Source organism: Anolis sagrei, chromosome 7, assembly GCF_037176765.1.
Source record: "Anolis sagrei isolate rAnoSag1 chromosome 7, rAnoSag1.mat, whole genome shotgun sequence".
NCBI classification, from domain to species: domain Eukaryota; kingdom Metazoa; phylum Chordata; class Lepidosauria; order Squamata; family Dactyloidae; genus Anolis; species Anolis sagrei.
Window position 1 is genome coordinate 2,723,926 of NC_090027.1, and position 14,411 is coordinate 2,738,336.

The following is a 14,411-nucleotide window of genomic DNA, read 5'->3' on the forward strand; positions in this document are numbered from 1 at the left end:
CTTGTGCTTGCCTCTTTTGTCAGCAGGGAGCGTTAATGATGAAAAAGCAATCAGGGGGCATTGGCCCATGTAATTTATGCGGGAGGCCAAATTCCGCCTTCGCTCTTGAATAGCAATCCCTTTGGGGCTGGCTCTGTTGCAGTTCAGTTCTGGCTTTGTACGGCGTCTATTTAGCCAAGAGGAGGTTGCAAAGGACTCGTGTTTTTTCCTGCCACTTGATTGCTTTTTCGTCCCACACGTTTCATTTAGGGGACTGTGAGGACGAAACCCCATTCTTTGTGGCACTTCCCCCCCTCCATCCATCTTCTCAATGGTGGCATTTGGAGCTGCTGCCCTTTGTCCTCCTAGAACAAACAGCATGGCACCAATCCGTCTCCGCGACCTTTAGTAAGATTTAGGAACACGGCCTATATCCAAGGTTTTCCCTGCAAGGATCATAGAATCATAGAATCCTAGAGTTGGAAGAGACCTCCTGGGCCATCCAGTCCAACCCCATTCTGCCAAGAAGCAGGAATATTGCATACAAATCACCCCTGACAGATGGCCACCCAGCCTCTGTTGAAAAGCCTCCAAAGAAGGAGCCTCCACCACACTCCAGGGCAGAGAGTTCCACTGCTGAACAGCTCTCACATAGAATCCTAGACTTGGACGAGACCTGGTGGGCCATCCAGTCCATCCCCATTCTGCCAAGAAGCAGGAATATTGCATTCAAAGCACCCCCAACAGATCACAGTCATAGAATCATAGAATCAAAGAGTTGGAAGAGACCTCCTGGGCCACCATCCAGTCCAACCCCATTCTGCCAAGAAGCAGGAATATTGCATACAAATCACCCCTGACAGATGGCCATCCAGCCTCTGTTTAAAAGTTTCCAAAGAAGGAGCCTCCACCACACTCCAGGGCACAGAGTTCCACTGCTGAATGGCTGTCACAGTCATAAAATCATAGAATCAAAGAGTTGGAAGAGACCTCATGGGCCATCCAGTCCAACCCCATTCTGCCAAGAAGCAGGAATATTGCATTCATTCAAAGCACCCCTGACAAATGGCCATCCAGCCTCTGTTAAAAAGCTTCCAAAGAAGGAGCCTCCACCACACGCTGGGGCAGAGAGTTCCACTGCTGAATGGCTGTCAGTCATAGAATCATAGAATCAAAGAGTTGGAAGAGATCTCCTGGGCCATCCAGTCCAACCCCATTCTGCCAAGAAGCAGGAATATTGCATTCAAATCACCCCTGACAGAGGACCATCCAGCCTCTGTTTAAAAGCCTCCAAAGAAGGAGCCTCCACCACACTCCGGGGCAGAGAGTTCCACTGCTGAATGGCTCTCACAGTCAGGAAGTTCTTTCTCGTGTTCAGATGGAATCTCCTCTCTTGTAGTTTGAAGCCATTGTTCCATTGCATCCTAGTCTCCAGGGCAGCAGAAAACAAGCTTGCTCCCTCCTCCCCCCTGTGGCTTCCTCTCCCATACATGGCCATCATCATATCTCCTCTCAGCCTTCTCTTCTTCAGGCTAAACATGCCCAGCTCCTTAAACCGCTCCTCATAGGGCTTGTTCTCCAGACCCTTGATCATTTGAGTCGCCCTCCTCTGGACACATTCCAGCTTGTCAACATCTCTCTTGAATTGTGGTGCCCAGAATTGGACACAATATTCCAGGTGTGGTCTAACCAAAGTGGCATTGCTTCCCTAGATCTAGACACTATGCTCCTATGGAGGTGGAGAAACGCTTGGGATATGCCTGTCGTGTTGTACACAAGAAAACATAATTCTTCTCTGTGTGTATGTGCCTTTATGTCGCCAGTTTGGCTTATGGTGACCCCAAGAACTTCATAGCGTTTCCTTGGGCAAAGGATATTCAGAGGTGGCTTTGCCAGTTCCTTCCTCTGAAATACAGGGTTAGTCAAAATGAATAGGCCAATAAGAAAATTAATTGTATATCTTATTGGCCTATTCATTTTGACTAACCCTGTATATCCTATGGCACCTCGTCATTAGCGATCTGCCATCTGAGTCCGAACCAAGGCTGAGCCTGCTTAGATTCCAAAATCTGAGTTTGTCAGAACCCAGATGCCTTAAAGAGCTAGACACAGGAGTATGTCCAAAACAATAGTTTATTAAAGCAAAGTAAACAGGACTCAGAGACACTTGCTTCAGTGCCTCTGGTCAAAACTAAAAAGTGGTAGCAATTTCTAGCTTGAAAAACAAACTTAGTCAATAATCCGGATTATCCTGGCAAAAAAACCGAATTAAACAGGAATTCTTCCAAAACACCCCAGAATCACACAGCAAAACAATCCAACAAAGAGTCGTGAAGAAGAGCCGTCGTCCAAATGAAGTCCAAAGTCCAAGAAATCCAAGTCCGAAGTTGAAAGGTTCCAAAGTTCACAAGGCAGCGTCGTCGTCAAAAGCAGTCCGAAGTCAAGGAGAGGGGAAATCCGCACTTATGAGAATCCAAGCTGGTTGGTATACAAAGCAAAACAGCAACCTGCAGATCCAGGACCCAAGCCCAACAGGAAAGCGGCAGCGACAAGACCCAAGGCACGAAACCAACACTTTGCCTACTGCAAAGTTCTATCATTCCAGTGCCTACATTTATCTTACAACTCATCATCCAATGATGAGCTGCCCTCCACCCCGTCCTCATCACTCTCAGCTCCTCCAAAACTCAAGGTCAATGCCCACCAAACCGTTCTTGTATTTTCCGATGGATATGAGAGTTCTGTGTGCCAAGTCTGGTTCAATTCCATCGTTGATGGAGTTCGGAATGCTCTTTGATTGTAGGTGAACTATAAATCCCAGCAACGGCAACTCCCAAATGAGTGATGGTCACTCCTTGGGTTAGTAGGTGTCTTGTGGCCAAATTTGATGGCAATTCGTCCACTAAAAACGAACAGAACAGATAGATAGATAGATAGATAGATAGATAGATAGATAGATATTGACCGCATTGAGTCGCCGCCTGAGGCTGAAAAATGCGGTATAGAAATAAAGCAAATAAATAAATAATAAATAGATAGATAGATAGATAGATAGATAGATAGATAGATAGTAGGGTTGGCCGGTTTCGTTCGTTAATTTCGTAATTCGTTATTAATTCGTATTTAAATTAGCTTACGATCCAATATTGAGCCATGCAGGAATAGTGTGAGGAGTAAATTAGATTCGAAACAATTTTTTCAATTTATTCCGTAATTATTTCGTAATTATTTTCGCATGTCTGGTGCAAGTTTTATAGTTGTTGTTTGTTTTATCACACCAACAGTCAACAACAGAGGGAGAGGGAAGCTTCAGAAGTTCCCCCTGTCCCATTTGGAGGTTTTTTTAGTATATTGCGCAATCGCGTCCGCCATTAACGAATCGATTCGAAATTTTACGAAATTTCGGAAATTTCGAAATTTTTAAAAGGGAAATTTCGGAATTATTTAAAAAAACGAAACGCAAGGGCCCCCTAAAAACAAAACGAGTTTAGAACCAAATTTTTCCGTCGTTACCCAAGCCAGATAGATAGATAGATAGATAGATAAGTAGATAGATAGATAGATTGGATTGTTTTGTATTGTATTGTATTGTATTGTATTGTATTGTATTGTATTGTATTGTATTGTATTGTATTGTATTGTATGTAATGTGTGTGTGTGTGTGTGTATCAGGCATGGGAAAACTTTTTGACTCATTGTGTTTTGAAATTTGACAAGCAGGCCAGGCCAGTGGCAGATGGATGGAGAGTGTTTGTGCCTTCCGGCTGTTAGGAATTGTGGGAGTTGAAGTCCAAAACTCCTGGATGGCCGAAGTGTTGCGCATGCCTGACCTAGGACTCGCTTTGCATTTCTTTCCTGATGTATCTCATGGTGACCTTTGTTTTGGGATGGCCATGACCAGTTCTCTCTCTTGTCTCCAGAATGGAGGGGAAGGCTCAGAAGGCAACGAACCCGCCGTGGTCCACCCGCTGTTGAGACGGTCCCAGAGTTACATCCCCAGCACCAAAACACCTCTTGGGCCCCCAGTCCTCAAGAGTGGCTTCTGTGTCAAACAAGGGAACGTGGTAGGTGCCCACCATAGAAAGGAGTAGACTATCTCGATTAAAGGAGGTCATGGAGTCCTCTATTCTTTTGCGGTCAAACCTTAGCAGGCACCACATTTTAAAATAGATATTGGCAAGCGGAAGAGGGCGACTAAAATGGTCAAAAGCATGGAAACTCACTCTTTCTCTCTCTCTCTATATATATATATTGTATATCCTCGAGTATAAGCCTAGTTTTTCAGCCCCTTTTTTAGGCTGAAAAATCTCCCCTCGGTTTATACTCGAGTCAAGGTTATTTATTATTTTACTCTGTTATTAGTATCATTTTTATTACATTTATTATTTTACTCTCTTTACTTTATTTATTTATCGTGTCATCCACAACCAGAACATTGTATTACATTTCTAACTGAACAAAACAAACAAACAGATAAAAAAACCCACAAATTTTGCAAACTTGGTAGTTGATTAAATGTCCTTTGAGCAGTCTCTGTCCCCTTGGAGTGCCTCTGGTGTTGCCGCAAGAAGGTCCTCCCTTGTGCATGTGGCACTCACATGTCGAGGATTATTCCACTTTGTGGCCCCATTTCTTGAGGTTGGCTCTGCATCTCGTGGTGCCAGAGCGCAGTCTGTTTAGCGCCTTCCAAGACTCCCCATTTTCTGTGTGCCCAGGGGGGAGTCTCTCATCTGGTATCACCCACGGATTGAGGTTCTGGGTTTGAGCCTGCCACTTTTGAACTCTCGCTTGCTCAGGTGTTCCAGCCAGTGTCTCTGTAGATCTAAGAAATCTATTTCTTGATTTAAGTCGTTGACGTGCTGGCTGATGATGGGAGAAGGAGAGGTAGTCCCTAAGGTACGATGGACCCTGGCCGTAAAGAGTTTTAAAGGTCAGAACTAGCATCTTAGACAGGCCACAGGACTCAGTTGGAAGCCAATGTCAATGTTGCAGCACTGAAGGTGTTCTATGGCATTTCATGGGCATTCTTGTGAGTAGACTGGCTGCCGCGTTCTGAATAATATGGAGCTTTCAGGTCGTAGACATCGGAAGGCCCACATACAGGGCGTTGCAATGGTCCAGCCTAGACGTGACCGTGGCATGGGTGACCGTTGCCAGAGTCTCGTCAGACAGGGAGGGTGCCCGTTGCCTCGCTTGTCGTAGATGGAAAAAGATCATTACATTTTTATATCTATCTATCTGAATCTGTTTGAGACAGCAGCAAAGGAGCTGGAAAGGATGTGAGTCTTACAATATATATTTTTTTTCCCCTGCCTTTCAGAGAAAGAGCTGGAAACGACGTTTTTTCACTCTGGATGATTTTTCCATCAGTTACTACAAGTGTGAACAGGTAGGTAGTCAAGGCACGATTTGCTGTAGGATTTATCCTATGACTAGTGAGCATCCCATCCCCTTGCAGCTAAAGCCTCACTTTCCATTAAGGTAGGTTTGCTATAATTCATGGATTCCTCTTTCCGTGAATGTATCCCCTGTGGATACAGGGTTCAGACTGTCATTTCCAGTAAAAACTAGGCAATCCGCAGGTTTCATCTTTTCCTTGGAGGAGCAGCCTGACACCCAGTGATGAAAGGCGGCATTGCAGTCTTCCAATAGGTTCAACTTCACCTTTTACATTTGGGTTGCTTTGCAGTTCCATCTTTAAATCCTTGTATCTTGTCAGCTTTTCCAGTTGCTTCTCCTCAATTCGGCTGTTGCCTAGGATTGCAACATCTACATCCATGATTGTTTTTTTTCCCCACAATCGTAGGATCAGGAGTATTGTGCTCCAAAACAACAACAACAATAAAAACTCCTCCTGCTCCTGCTTCTGCTCCTGCTCCTCCTCCTCCTCCTCTTCTTCTTCTTCCTTCTTCTCCTCCTCCTCCTCTTCTTCTTCTTCTTCCCTTCCATTTCCCTTCTCCTCCTCCTCCTCCTGATCTTCCTCCTTCTCCTCCTCCTCCTCTTCTTCCTCCTCCGCCTCCTCCTTCTCCTCCTCCTCCTCTTCTTCTTCCCCTCAATTCCCCTCCTCCTCCTCCTCTTCTTCTTCTTTCTCCTCCACTTCTTCTTCTTCCTCCTCTTCTTCTTCTTCTTCCCGTCCATTTCCCTCCTCCTTGTCTTCTTCTTCCTCCTCCTCCTCCACCTCTTCTTCCTCCTTCTCCTCCTCCTCTTTTTCTTCCTCCTCCGCTTTCTCCTCCTCCTCCTCCTCTTCTTCTTCCCCTCAATTCCCCTCCTCCTCCTCCTCTTCTTACTCCTCCTCCTCTTTTTCCTCCTCCGCCTCCTCCTTCTCCTCCTCCTCCTCCTCTTCTTCTTCCCCTCTTCCCCTCCTTCTCCTCCTCTTCTTCTGCTTCGTCCTCCTCCACCTCATCATCTTCTTCTTCTTCCCTTTCCCTCCTCCTCCTCCTCCTCCTCTTCTTCTTCTTCCTCCTCATCCTCCTCCACCTTCTTCTTCTTCCCTTCCATTTCCCTCCTCCTCCTCCTCCTCCTCCTCCTCCTCCACCTCCTTTTCTTCTTCCCCTCAATTCCCCTCCTCCTCCTCCTCCTCCTCCTCCTCCTCTTCTTTTTCTTCTTCCTCCTCCTCCACCACTTCTTCTTCTTCTTCTTCTTCTTCTTCTTCCTTTCCATTTCCCTCCTCCTCCTCCTCTTCTTCTTCCCCTCCATTTCCCCTCCTTCTCCTCCACTTCTCTTTTTCTTCTTCTTCTTCCTCCCCCTCTTCTTCTTCTTCTTCTTCTTCTTCTTCTTCTTCCTCCTCCTCCTCTTCTTCCTCCTCTGCCTCCTCCTTCTCCTCCTCCTCATCCTCTTCTTCTTCCCCTCTTCCCCTCCTTCTCCTCCTCTTCTTCTGCTTCGTCCTCCTCCACCTCATCTTCTTCTTCTTCTTCCCTTTCCCTCCTCCTCCTCCTCTTCTTCTTCTTCTTCCTCCTCATCCTCCTCCACCTTCTTCTTCTTCCTTTCCATTTCCCTCCTCTTCCTCCTCCTCCTCCTCCTTCTCCTTCTCCTCCTCCACCTCCTTTTCTTCTTCCCCTCAATTCCCCTCCTCCTCCTCCTCCTCCTCCTCCTCTTCTCCTTCTTTTTCTTCCTCCTCCTCCTCCACCGCTTCTTCTTCTTCTTCTTCTTCTTCTTCTTCTTCTTCTTCTTCTTCCTTTCCATTTCCCTCCTCCTCCTTCTCGTCGTCGTCGTCCTCCTCCTCCTCTTCTTCTTCCCCTCCATTTCCCCTCCTTCTCCTCCACTTCTCTTTTTCTTCTTCTTCTTCTTCTTCCTCCCCCTCTTCTTCTTCTTCTTCTTCTTCCTCCTCCTCCTCTTCTTCTTCCCCTCCATTTCCCCTCCTCCTCCTCTTCTTCCTCCTCCTCTGTTGGACCTCAACCTGTGATTGTGTTTCAGGATCAGGGTGCTTTGGATGTGGGGAGTGATGTCAATGAGTTTCAAGATGAGTTTCAAGATGGCAAGTGTTTGGTCAATGATCTTGATGCAGAGAATGGCCAGGAGATCCCTGTTCAAAGTGTAGTTTCTCATGAGAATGTCAGTGAGGGGTGTGGGGATGATGGTGTGCTTTCTGAATTGTTACCAGAGAGTTCCCATGATAGGGAACATGAAAACAGCTTGGCACCTGGCCTAGCTGAAGAAATTAATGAGCAAATAGATAACGAGCAAATAGATAGAACGCAAGGAGATTAGTCAAAACAGGAGAGCCGAACAGTGGCTTCGGCGGTCTGCCAGGCTCAGAGAGAAAAAGATAAGAAGTTCTCAGTTAAAATGAAACCAATTTCTGAATGCTAGAGACTTAGCTATTGAGGAGATAAAAGTCCCAAGTGCAGGATAATTAGTCAGATGAAGCATCATTTGGAATCAAGTCACATTCTCGTCCTTGTCCATGGAAGTTTTGTTTGGGAAATTCATGTTCTAAGTGCCTTTGTTTCATGGTTTTGATTCTTGGATTTCATGCTTCTATATTCATTCCTTGGGTTCATGTTTCCTGATTTTTTACATTATCTGGGAAGTTTTTGACTTTCCAACAGACCTCACTACCTCTGAGGATACTTGCCATTGATGCAGGCGAAATGTCAGGAGAAAATGCCTCTAGAACATGGCCATATAGCCCGAAAAAACCCACAAGAACCTAGTTTTTGACTTTGCTTTTATGGACTTTGCTGGACTATAACCCTGGACTACTTTGTTCCTGCTTATTTTCCTACCTAATTGGATTTACCTATTTCTTTAAAGTGTTTTTTACCTTATTGCTTTTTAATTATCTTCAATAAAAGGATTGTTTGCAATCCAACGGTGTGATGTTTAAAGTCAGAGGACTTTTCCCGTCCTGGAGTGCAACATCCTCCTCCTCCTCTCCTTCCCCTTCACCTTCTTCTTCTCAATTTCCTTTGCTCAACCAGCTTCTCTTTTGCCTTTCCTCAGGACAAGGAGCCGTTGCGGACGATCCTGCTCAAGGATGTGCTGAAAGTCCACGAATGCCTTGTCAAATCTGGGTATGACTTCCCTTTTCTGGTTTGACTTTCCCTTAGTGGTTGGCACTTGGTGTCTAAAGTGTTTTGGCTGATGGGACACCAGCCTTTATGCTTGTGTGGTTCCTCTTGCTGAAGGTAGAAGCCATCTTGCTGAAGGTGGGTATTTGTGCCAAATTTGGTCAACGGAATGAAAATACATCCTGCATTTCAGATACTTACATCACAATTCATAACAGTAACAGAATTAGAGTTGTGAAGTAGCAACGAAAACAATGTTACGGTTGAGGGTCACCACAACATGAGGAACTATATTTTTTATTTATCGTGTCAGTATCAACCAGACAATTGTATAACATTTCTAAAAGACAAAACACAAAGTTTGCAAGCTTGGTAGTTGATTAGATGTCCTTTGAGCAGTATCTGTCCCCTTGGAGTGCCTCTGGTGTTGCCGCAAGGAGGTCCTCCCTGGTGCATGTGGCAGGGCTCAGGGTGCATTGCAGCAAGTGGCTTGTGGTTTGCTCCTCTCCACACTCACATGTCATGGACTCCACTGTGTGGCCCCATTTCTGAAGGTTGGCTCTGCATCTCGTGGTGCCAGAGCGCAGTCTGTTCAGCGCCTTCCAAGTCGCCCAGTCCTCTGTGTGCCCAGGGGGGAGTCTCTCATTTGGTATCACCCACGGATTGAGGTGCTGGGTTTGAGCCTGCCACTTTTGGACTCTCGCTTGCTGAGGTGTTCCAGCAAGTGTCTCTGTAGATCTTAGAAAACTATTTCTAGATTTAAGTCGTTGGCGTGCTGGCTGATACCCAAACAGGGGATGAGCTGGAGATGTCTCTGCCTTGGTCCTTTCACTATTGGCTGCTACTTCCCAGTGGTGCGATACCGGCTAAACAATGTAATTTCTCCAGTGGTGTAGGGCGCAGACACCCCGTGATAATGCGCCATGTCTCATTAAGAGACACACCTACTGTTTTAGCGTGGTGAAATGTGTTCCACATTGGGCATGCCTACTCAGCAGCAGAGTAGCATAGCGCAAGGGCAGATGTCTTCACTGTGTCTGGTTGTGATCCCCAGGTTGTGCCAGTCAGCTTTCGTATGATATTGTTTCTAGCGCCCACTTTTTGCTTAATGTTCAGGCAGTGCTTCTTGTAGGTCAGAGCACGGTCCAGAGTGACTCCCAGGGATTTGGGTGCTTTGCAATGCTCCAGTGGGATTCCTTCCCAGGTAATAATCCTCAGAGCTCGGGATGCTTGTCTGTTCTTGAGATGAAAAGCACATGTCTGTGTTTTGGATGGGTTAGGGATCAGCTGGTTTTCCCTGTAATAGGCAGTGAGAGCACCCAGAGCTTTGGAGAGCTTCTGTCCAACCATCTCAAAGCTCCCTGCTTGAGCGGTAATGGCACGATCATCAGCATAGATGAAGCTCTCTGTCCCTTCTGGCAGTGGCTGGTCATTTGTGTAGATGTTGAACATGGATGGAGCAAGCACGCTCCCCTGAGGCAGGCCGTTCTTCTGTTTCCGCCATCTGCTTCTCTGGCCCTGGAACTCAACAAAAAAGCTCCTGTTTTGTAGCAGCTTTCCTATGTGGCAGGTGAGGTGGTAATCCGTTGTGATATTATACATTTTTCTCAGGAGGAGGCAGTGGTTCACAGTATCATAGGCTGCTGACAGGTCTATGAAGCCAGCTCCTGTGATCTGCTGTCTTTCAAAGCCATCTTCTATGTGGTGAGCCAGGTTCAGCACTTGCGATGTGCAGCTTCTGCCTTTCCTGGGGAACTGTATTAAGGGGGTTGCAACATTAGGAAGGTTGAGAACTACTGTATTAGATCACAATGAAGAGGAATAATAAATATGTCCATTGTGTGTCTGTTGGGTTGCATCTCAACGTCTCTTTTCCTGTTTTTCCAGAGACCTCCTAATGCGGGACAATCTCTTCGAAGTCACCACAAGCTATAGGACCTTCTATATCCAGGTAAAAGACCAACACTCTAGAACTGTTGCTTTCCAACTTCTGTCCTCCTTCCACATTTTGCGGATTCAATTAAAAGAGAGTCTCTTTAGGAAGCTCTTTATGTCCTATGCGATTCTATGACCATCTTCCAATGGCTGTTGACCATTGAGTTGTCCTGGAAGTCCTAGAAATCCCTGGAGATATTTGAGAAAGGCAATTTGTATGTGGTTTATCACTTTCATGGGGCTCCTGTGCCCCTAAACCCAGCAAACTATATGTATATTAAGAATATTTTGGCAATGGAACCATTAGGGATGAGAAAGTTTGATTTGCTCGCAGTCGCCCATCATCACTACCATCACCACTACCACCTTCATTATTATTTACTAGCTTGGGTACGCGGCTATGAATAACCCGGTTCCCCAAGTTATTTTTAAAAAGTCAGTTTTTAATTTTATAGAATGCATAAGGTTGTGGGTGAACTACAACTCCCATCATGCCAGATTAACCCCAAGAAACTTTATCAGTACTTAACGTTTGTTACATTGGGCAAGTTTGCTCTAGATGCATCATCGGTGGGGTTCAGTGTGGTCTCTGGCTATAGGATAAACTATAACTCCCACTATGGTGAGTCAGTCCACTTTAACCCCTCCAGTAGGTTGTGTTAGTCATGGGGGTTCCGTGTGCCAACTTTAGTCCAGGTCCACCATCGGTGGAGATCACAGTTTTTCTGGTTGTGGGTGAACTACAACTCCCAGAAAGGAAGGACAGTTGAACTACAACTCCCAGACACAAAGGACAGTAGGTGAACTACATCTCCCCTCCAGTAATCAAAGGAAAGCCAGTTCCCTTTCAGTAATCAAATTTTGGCATATTAGGTATGTGTGCCAAGTTTGGCCCAGATCCATCACTGTTTGAGTCCACAGTGCTCTCTGGATGTAGGTGTACTACAACTCCCAAACTCAAGGTCAATGCCCACCAACCCCTTCTAGTGTTTTTTGTTGGTCATGGGAGTCTTGTGTGCCATGTTTGGTTCAATTCCATCTCTGGTGGAGTTCAGAATGCTCTTTGATGGTAGGTGAACTATAAATCCCAGCAACTACAACTCCCAAATGACAAAATCAATTTTTTTGAGTGAAGGGCATACATTGGGTTGTTAGGTGTCTTGTGTCCAAATTTGGTGTCAATTCCCCCAGTGGTTTTTGAGTTCTGTTAATCCCACAAAAGAACATTACATTTATATGTATATTTATATTTATACACATATACATACACACACATATACATACACACACACACATATCCACAGACATATACATACATACATATGTTGCCAGTATATATGGCATCTTTTTTGAGATGTAGGTGTTTGCTTTTAAATTTATTTTCCTAGGCAATAAATTTAGCTCTCGACGGTTAAAACGCTGCCAAACAGGAATCGTGGTTGTTGGTTTTTCAAGCAGAAGAGGTGAACGAGGTGAGCTTTTGCAAAACAGCTCGTTCGGGGTCTCAGGAGGCCAGGCCTGCAAAAGGGATCCTGCGTTCAAAACACTTTCGTTTCCCCGTTTCATCATATTTACAATGATTGTTATTTGCATACATGCAAAAAGAAATACGATAAAGATGGAGAACAGTTGAAAACCTGCTCCGGATGGTCACTTTTGGAGACATTTCAATGTGATCCAGATGATACTTCTGCGAAGAAGCAAGAGAGCGGAGGGATGAATTATTGTTGCCACCAATTTGAAAGGAACCACTATTCAGGAGATTTTACCCCAGTTCCCAATTTTAAAAAGAACTGGCCGATTTGCAATGGAGGTTGCCGATTAGGAACCAAATTTACCATCAAGTTGGAAGGGAGGCTGTTCAATTGCACCTCCTCCTTTATTAAGAAAGTAATAACTTAGTAGTAATTACACTGTATATACTGTAGCGTGACTGGAGAGAAGAATGTAGATTTATTTGGTTACTTTTCCCTGCGTTTCTGCCACCACGTGAGGTAAGTTGTAATATTGTGAGAAATGGCACTTGGTACACAGAATAGATGGAGCTGAGGCAATCTTCAAACAAAAGTTAACAATTTTATTAAGTACACAGTGTTTTGGTTGCAAGACGTAACTTTTCCTTGTTGCACTTGGAATAATACTTGTAACTTTAACAGTTCATTCTTTCAAGTAACACAGAATCTTTCTGACGTAGAGCACTTGTTTCAGACAAAGTTTCCATACAGGGATGTTTCCCTTAGTTGATCCTCCCTAGATCAAATACTAAGTAACCTATTCTTTAGCCTCTCCTTAGACTAAAAGAATACCAGCTCTGTTTCACCATTCGGCTGCACTAGCCTGAGAAACTTCCAATAGCCAAACCCAGCTTTTCAAAGCCTCAAAGTTTTGCTTCACAAATCACTCCGCTACCTTTACTTTTCTTCTCTCCCAACTCCTAACTCCTGACTCCTCTGAACCTAAACCCGGACTGCTCATTCCTCTAAACCTAAACCCTAACTGATTTTTAACTGTCGTTTTTTCAAACTCTCCCCTCTAAGCTCCTCCCACTTCCCTCTCTCCTGCATCGGTCTCCATGGCAACGCACATGGAGGACTCCTCTGACTTAGGCCGCTCCAGCATTACTGCAGCCAATCTAAACACAAATACAGTTAAAATCATACAATTTATAATCAACTCCTGTACCACTTCCCATCATCTGCAGTCACTAGGACAAGTCCATTCAAAGGCCAGAAACTTGGCTAGTGACTGCAGATGATGGGAAGTGTAGTCCAGTAATATCCAAGGAGCCCTGAACTATGAAACTGGATCCACACTGCCCTGTATCCCAGGATCTGACCTCAGGTTATCTGCTTTGAACTGGCAGAAGAGGGTTGGACTGGATGGCCCTTGGGGGGGGGGGATGGGATCACTTCCAAGGTTCCATCCACACTGCCATATAATCCAGATTTTCAAAGCAGATAGTCCACATTATATGAGTCTACACTGCCATATAGTCTAACTCAAAGTAGATAATCTGGATTTTGGGTTGTTGTGAGCTTTTCGGGATATATGGCCATGTCCCAGAAGCATTCTCTCCAGAAGCATTTTCATCCGCATCTATGGCAGACATCGTCAGAGGTTGTGAGGTCCTCTAGATTTTATATGGCAGTGTAGAAGGCGCCCAAGTCTATGATTTTATGCTTTGAGCATTGGATGAAGTCCCTATTCAACCATTGAAACCCTCTGGGGCTGGATCTACACTGACCTGAAACCCAGTATTTCATCCCAGATTATCTGCTTTGAACTGGACTATATGAGACTGGATCTACACCACCCTATATCCCAGATCTACACTGCCCTATAATCCACTATCTCATCCCAGATTACCTGTTTACCCTGGATTATCTGGCAGTGTAGACTCGTATAAACCATTTGAAAACAGATCATCTGGGATCAGAAACTGGAATTTAGATGGCAGTGTGGATCCAACTTGGGTGATTTGGGGCAAATCATGATAGGGGCACCATAAGTGACATACAATTTGAAGGCACAACATGGTAGGATCACCATAAGTCACATATGACTTGAAGGCACAATATGGTAGGGTCACCATAAGTCACATATGACTTGAAGGCACATGGTAGGGTCACCATATGTCACATACAACTTGAAGGCACAACACAGTAGGATAACCATAAGTCACATATGACTTGAATGCACAACACGGTAGGGTCACCATAAGTCACATATGACTTGAAGGCACAACATGGTAGGATCACCATCAGTCACATTTGACTTGAAGGCACTACATGGTAGGGTCACCATAAATCACATATGACTTGAAGGCATAACGCAGTACGATCTCCATAAGTCACATATGACTTGAAGGCACAATATGGTAGGGTCACCATAAGTCACATATGACTTGAAGGCACAACATGGTAGGGTCACCATATGTCACATACAACTTGAAGGCACAACACAGTAGGATAACCATAAGTCACATAT

The 14,411-nt window shown here is 45.0% G+C and overlaps 1 protein-coding gene across 1 annotated transcript in view; it reads left to right on the forward strand.

The window, feature by feature from the left end:
• Window positions 1–14,411, forward strand: part of PLEKHA2 (pleckstrin homology domain containing A2) — a 94,273-nt gene that overhangs the window by 68,210 nt on the left and 11,652 nt on the right. Inside the window, 4 exon segments of the mRNA XM_067470645.1 lie at window positions 3,900–4,043; window positions 5,300–5,368; window positions 8,422–8,492; window positions 10,377–10,440. Of these exon segments, the coding sequence (XP_067326746.1) occupies window positions 3,900–4,043; window positions 5,300–5,368; window positions 8,422–8,492; window positions 10,377–10,440 (348 nt within the window).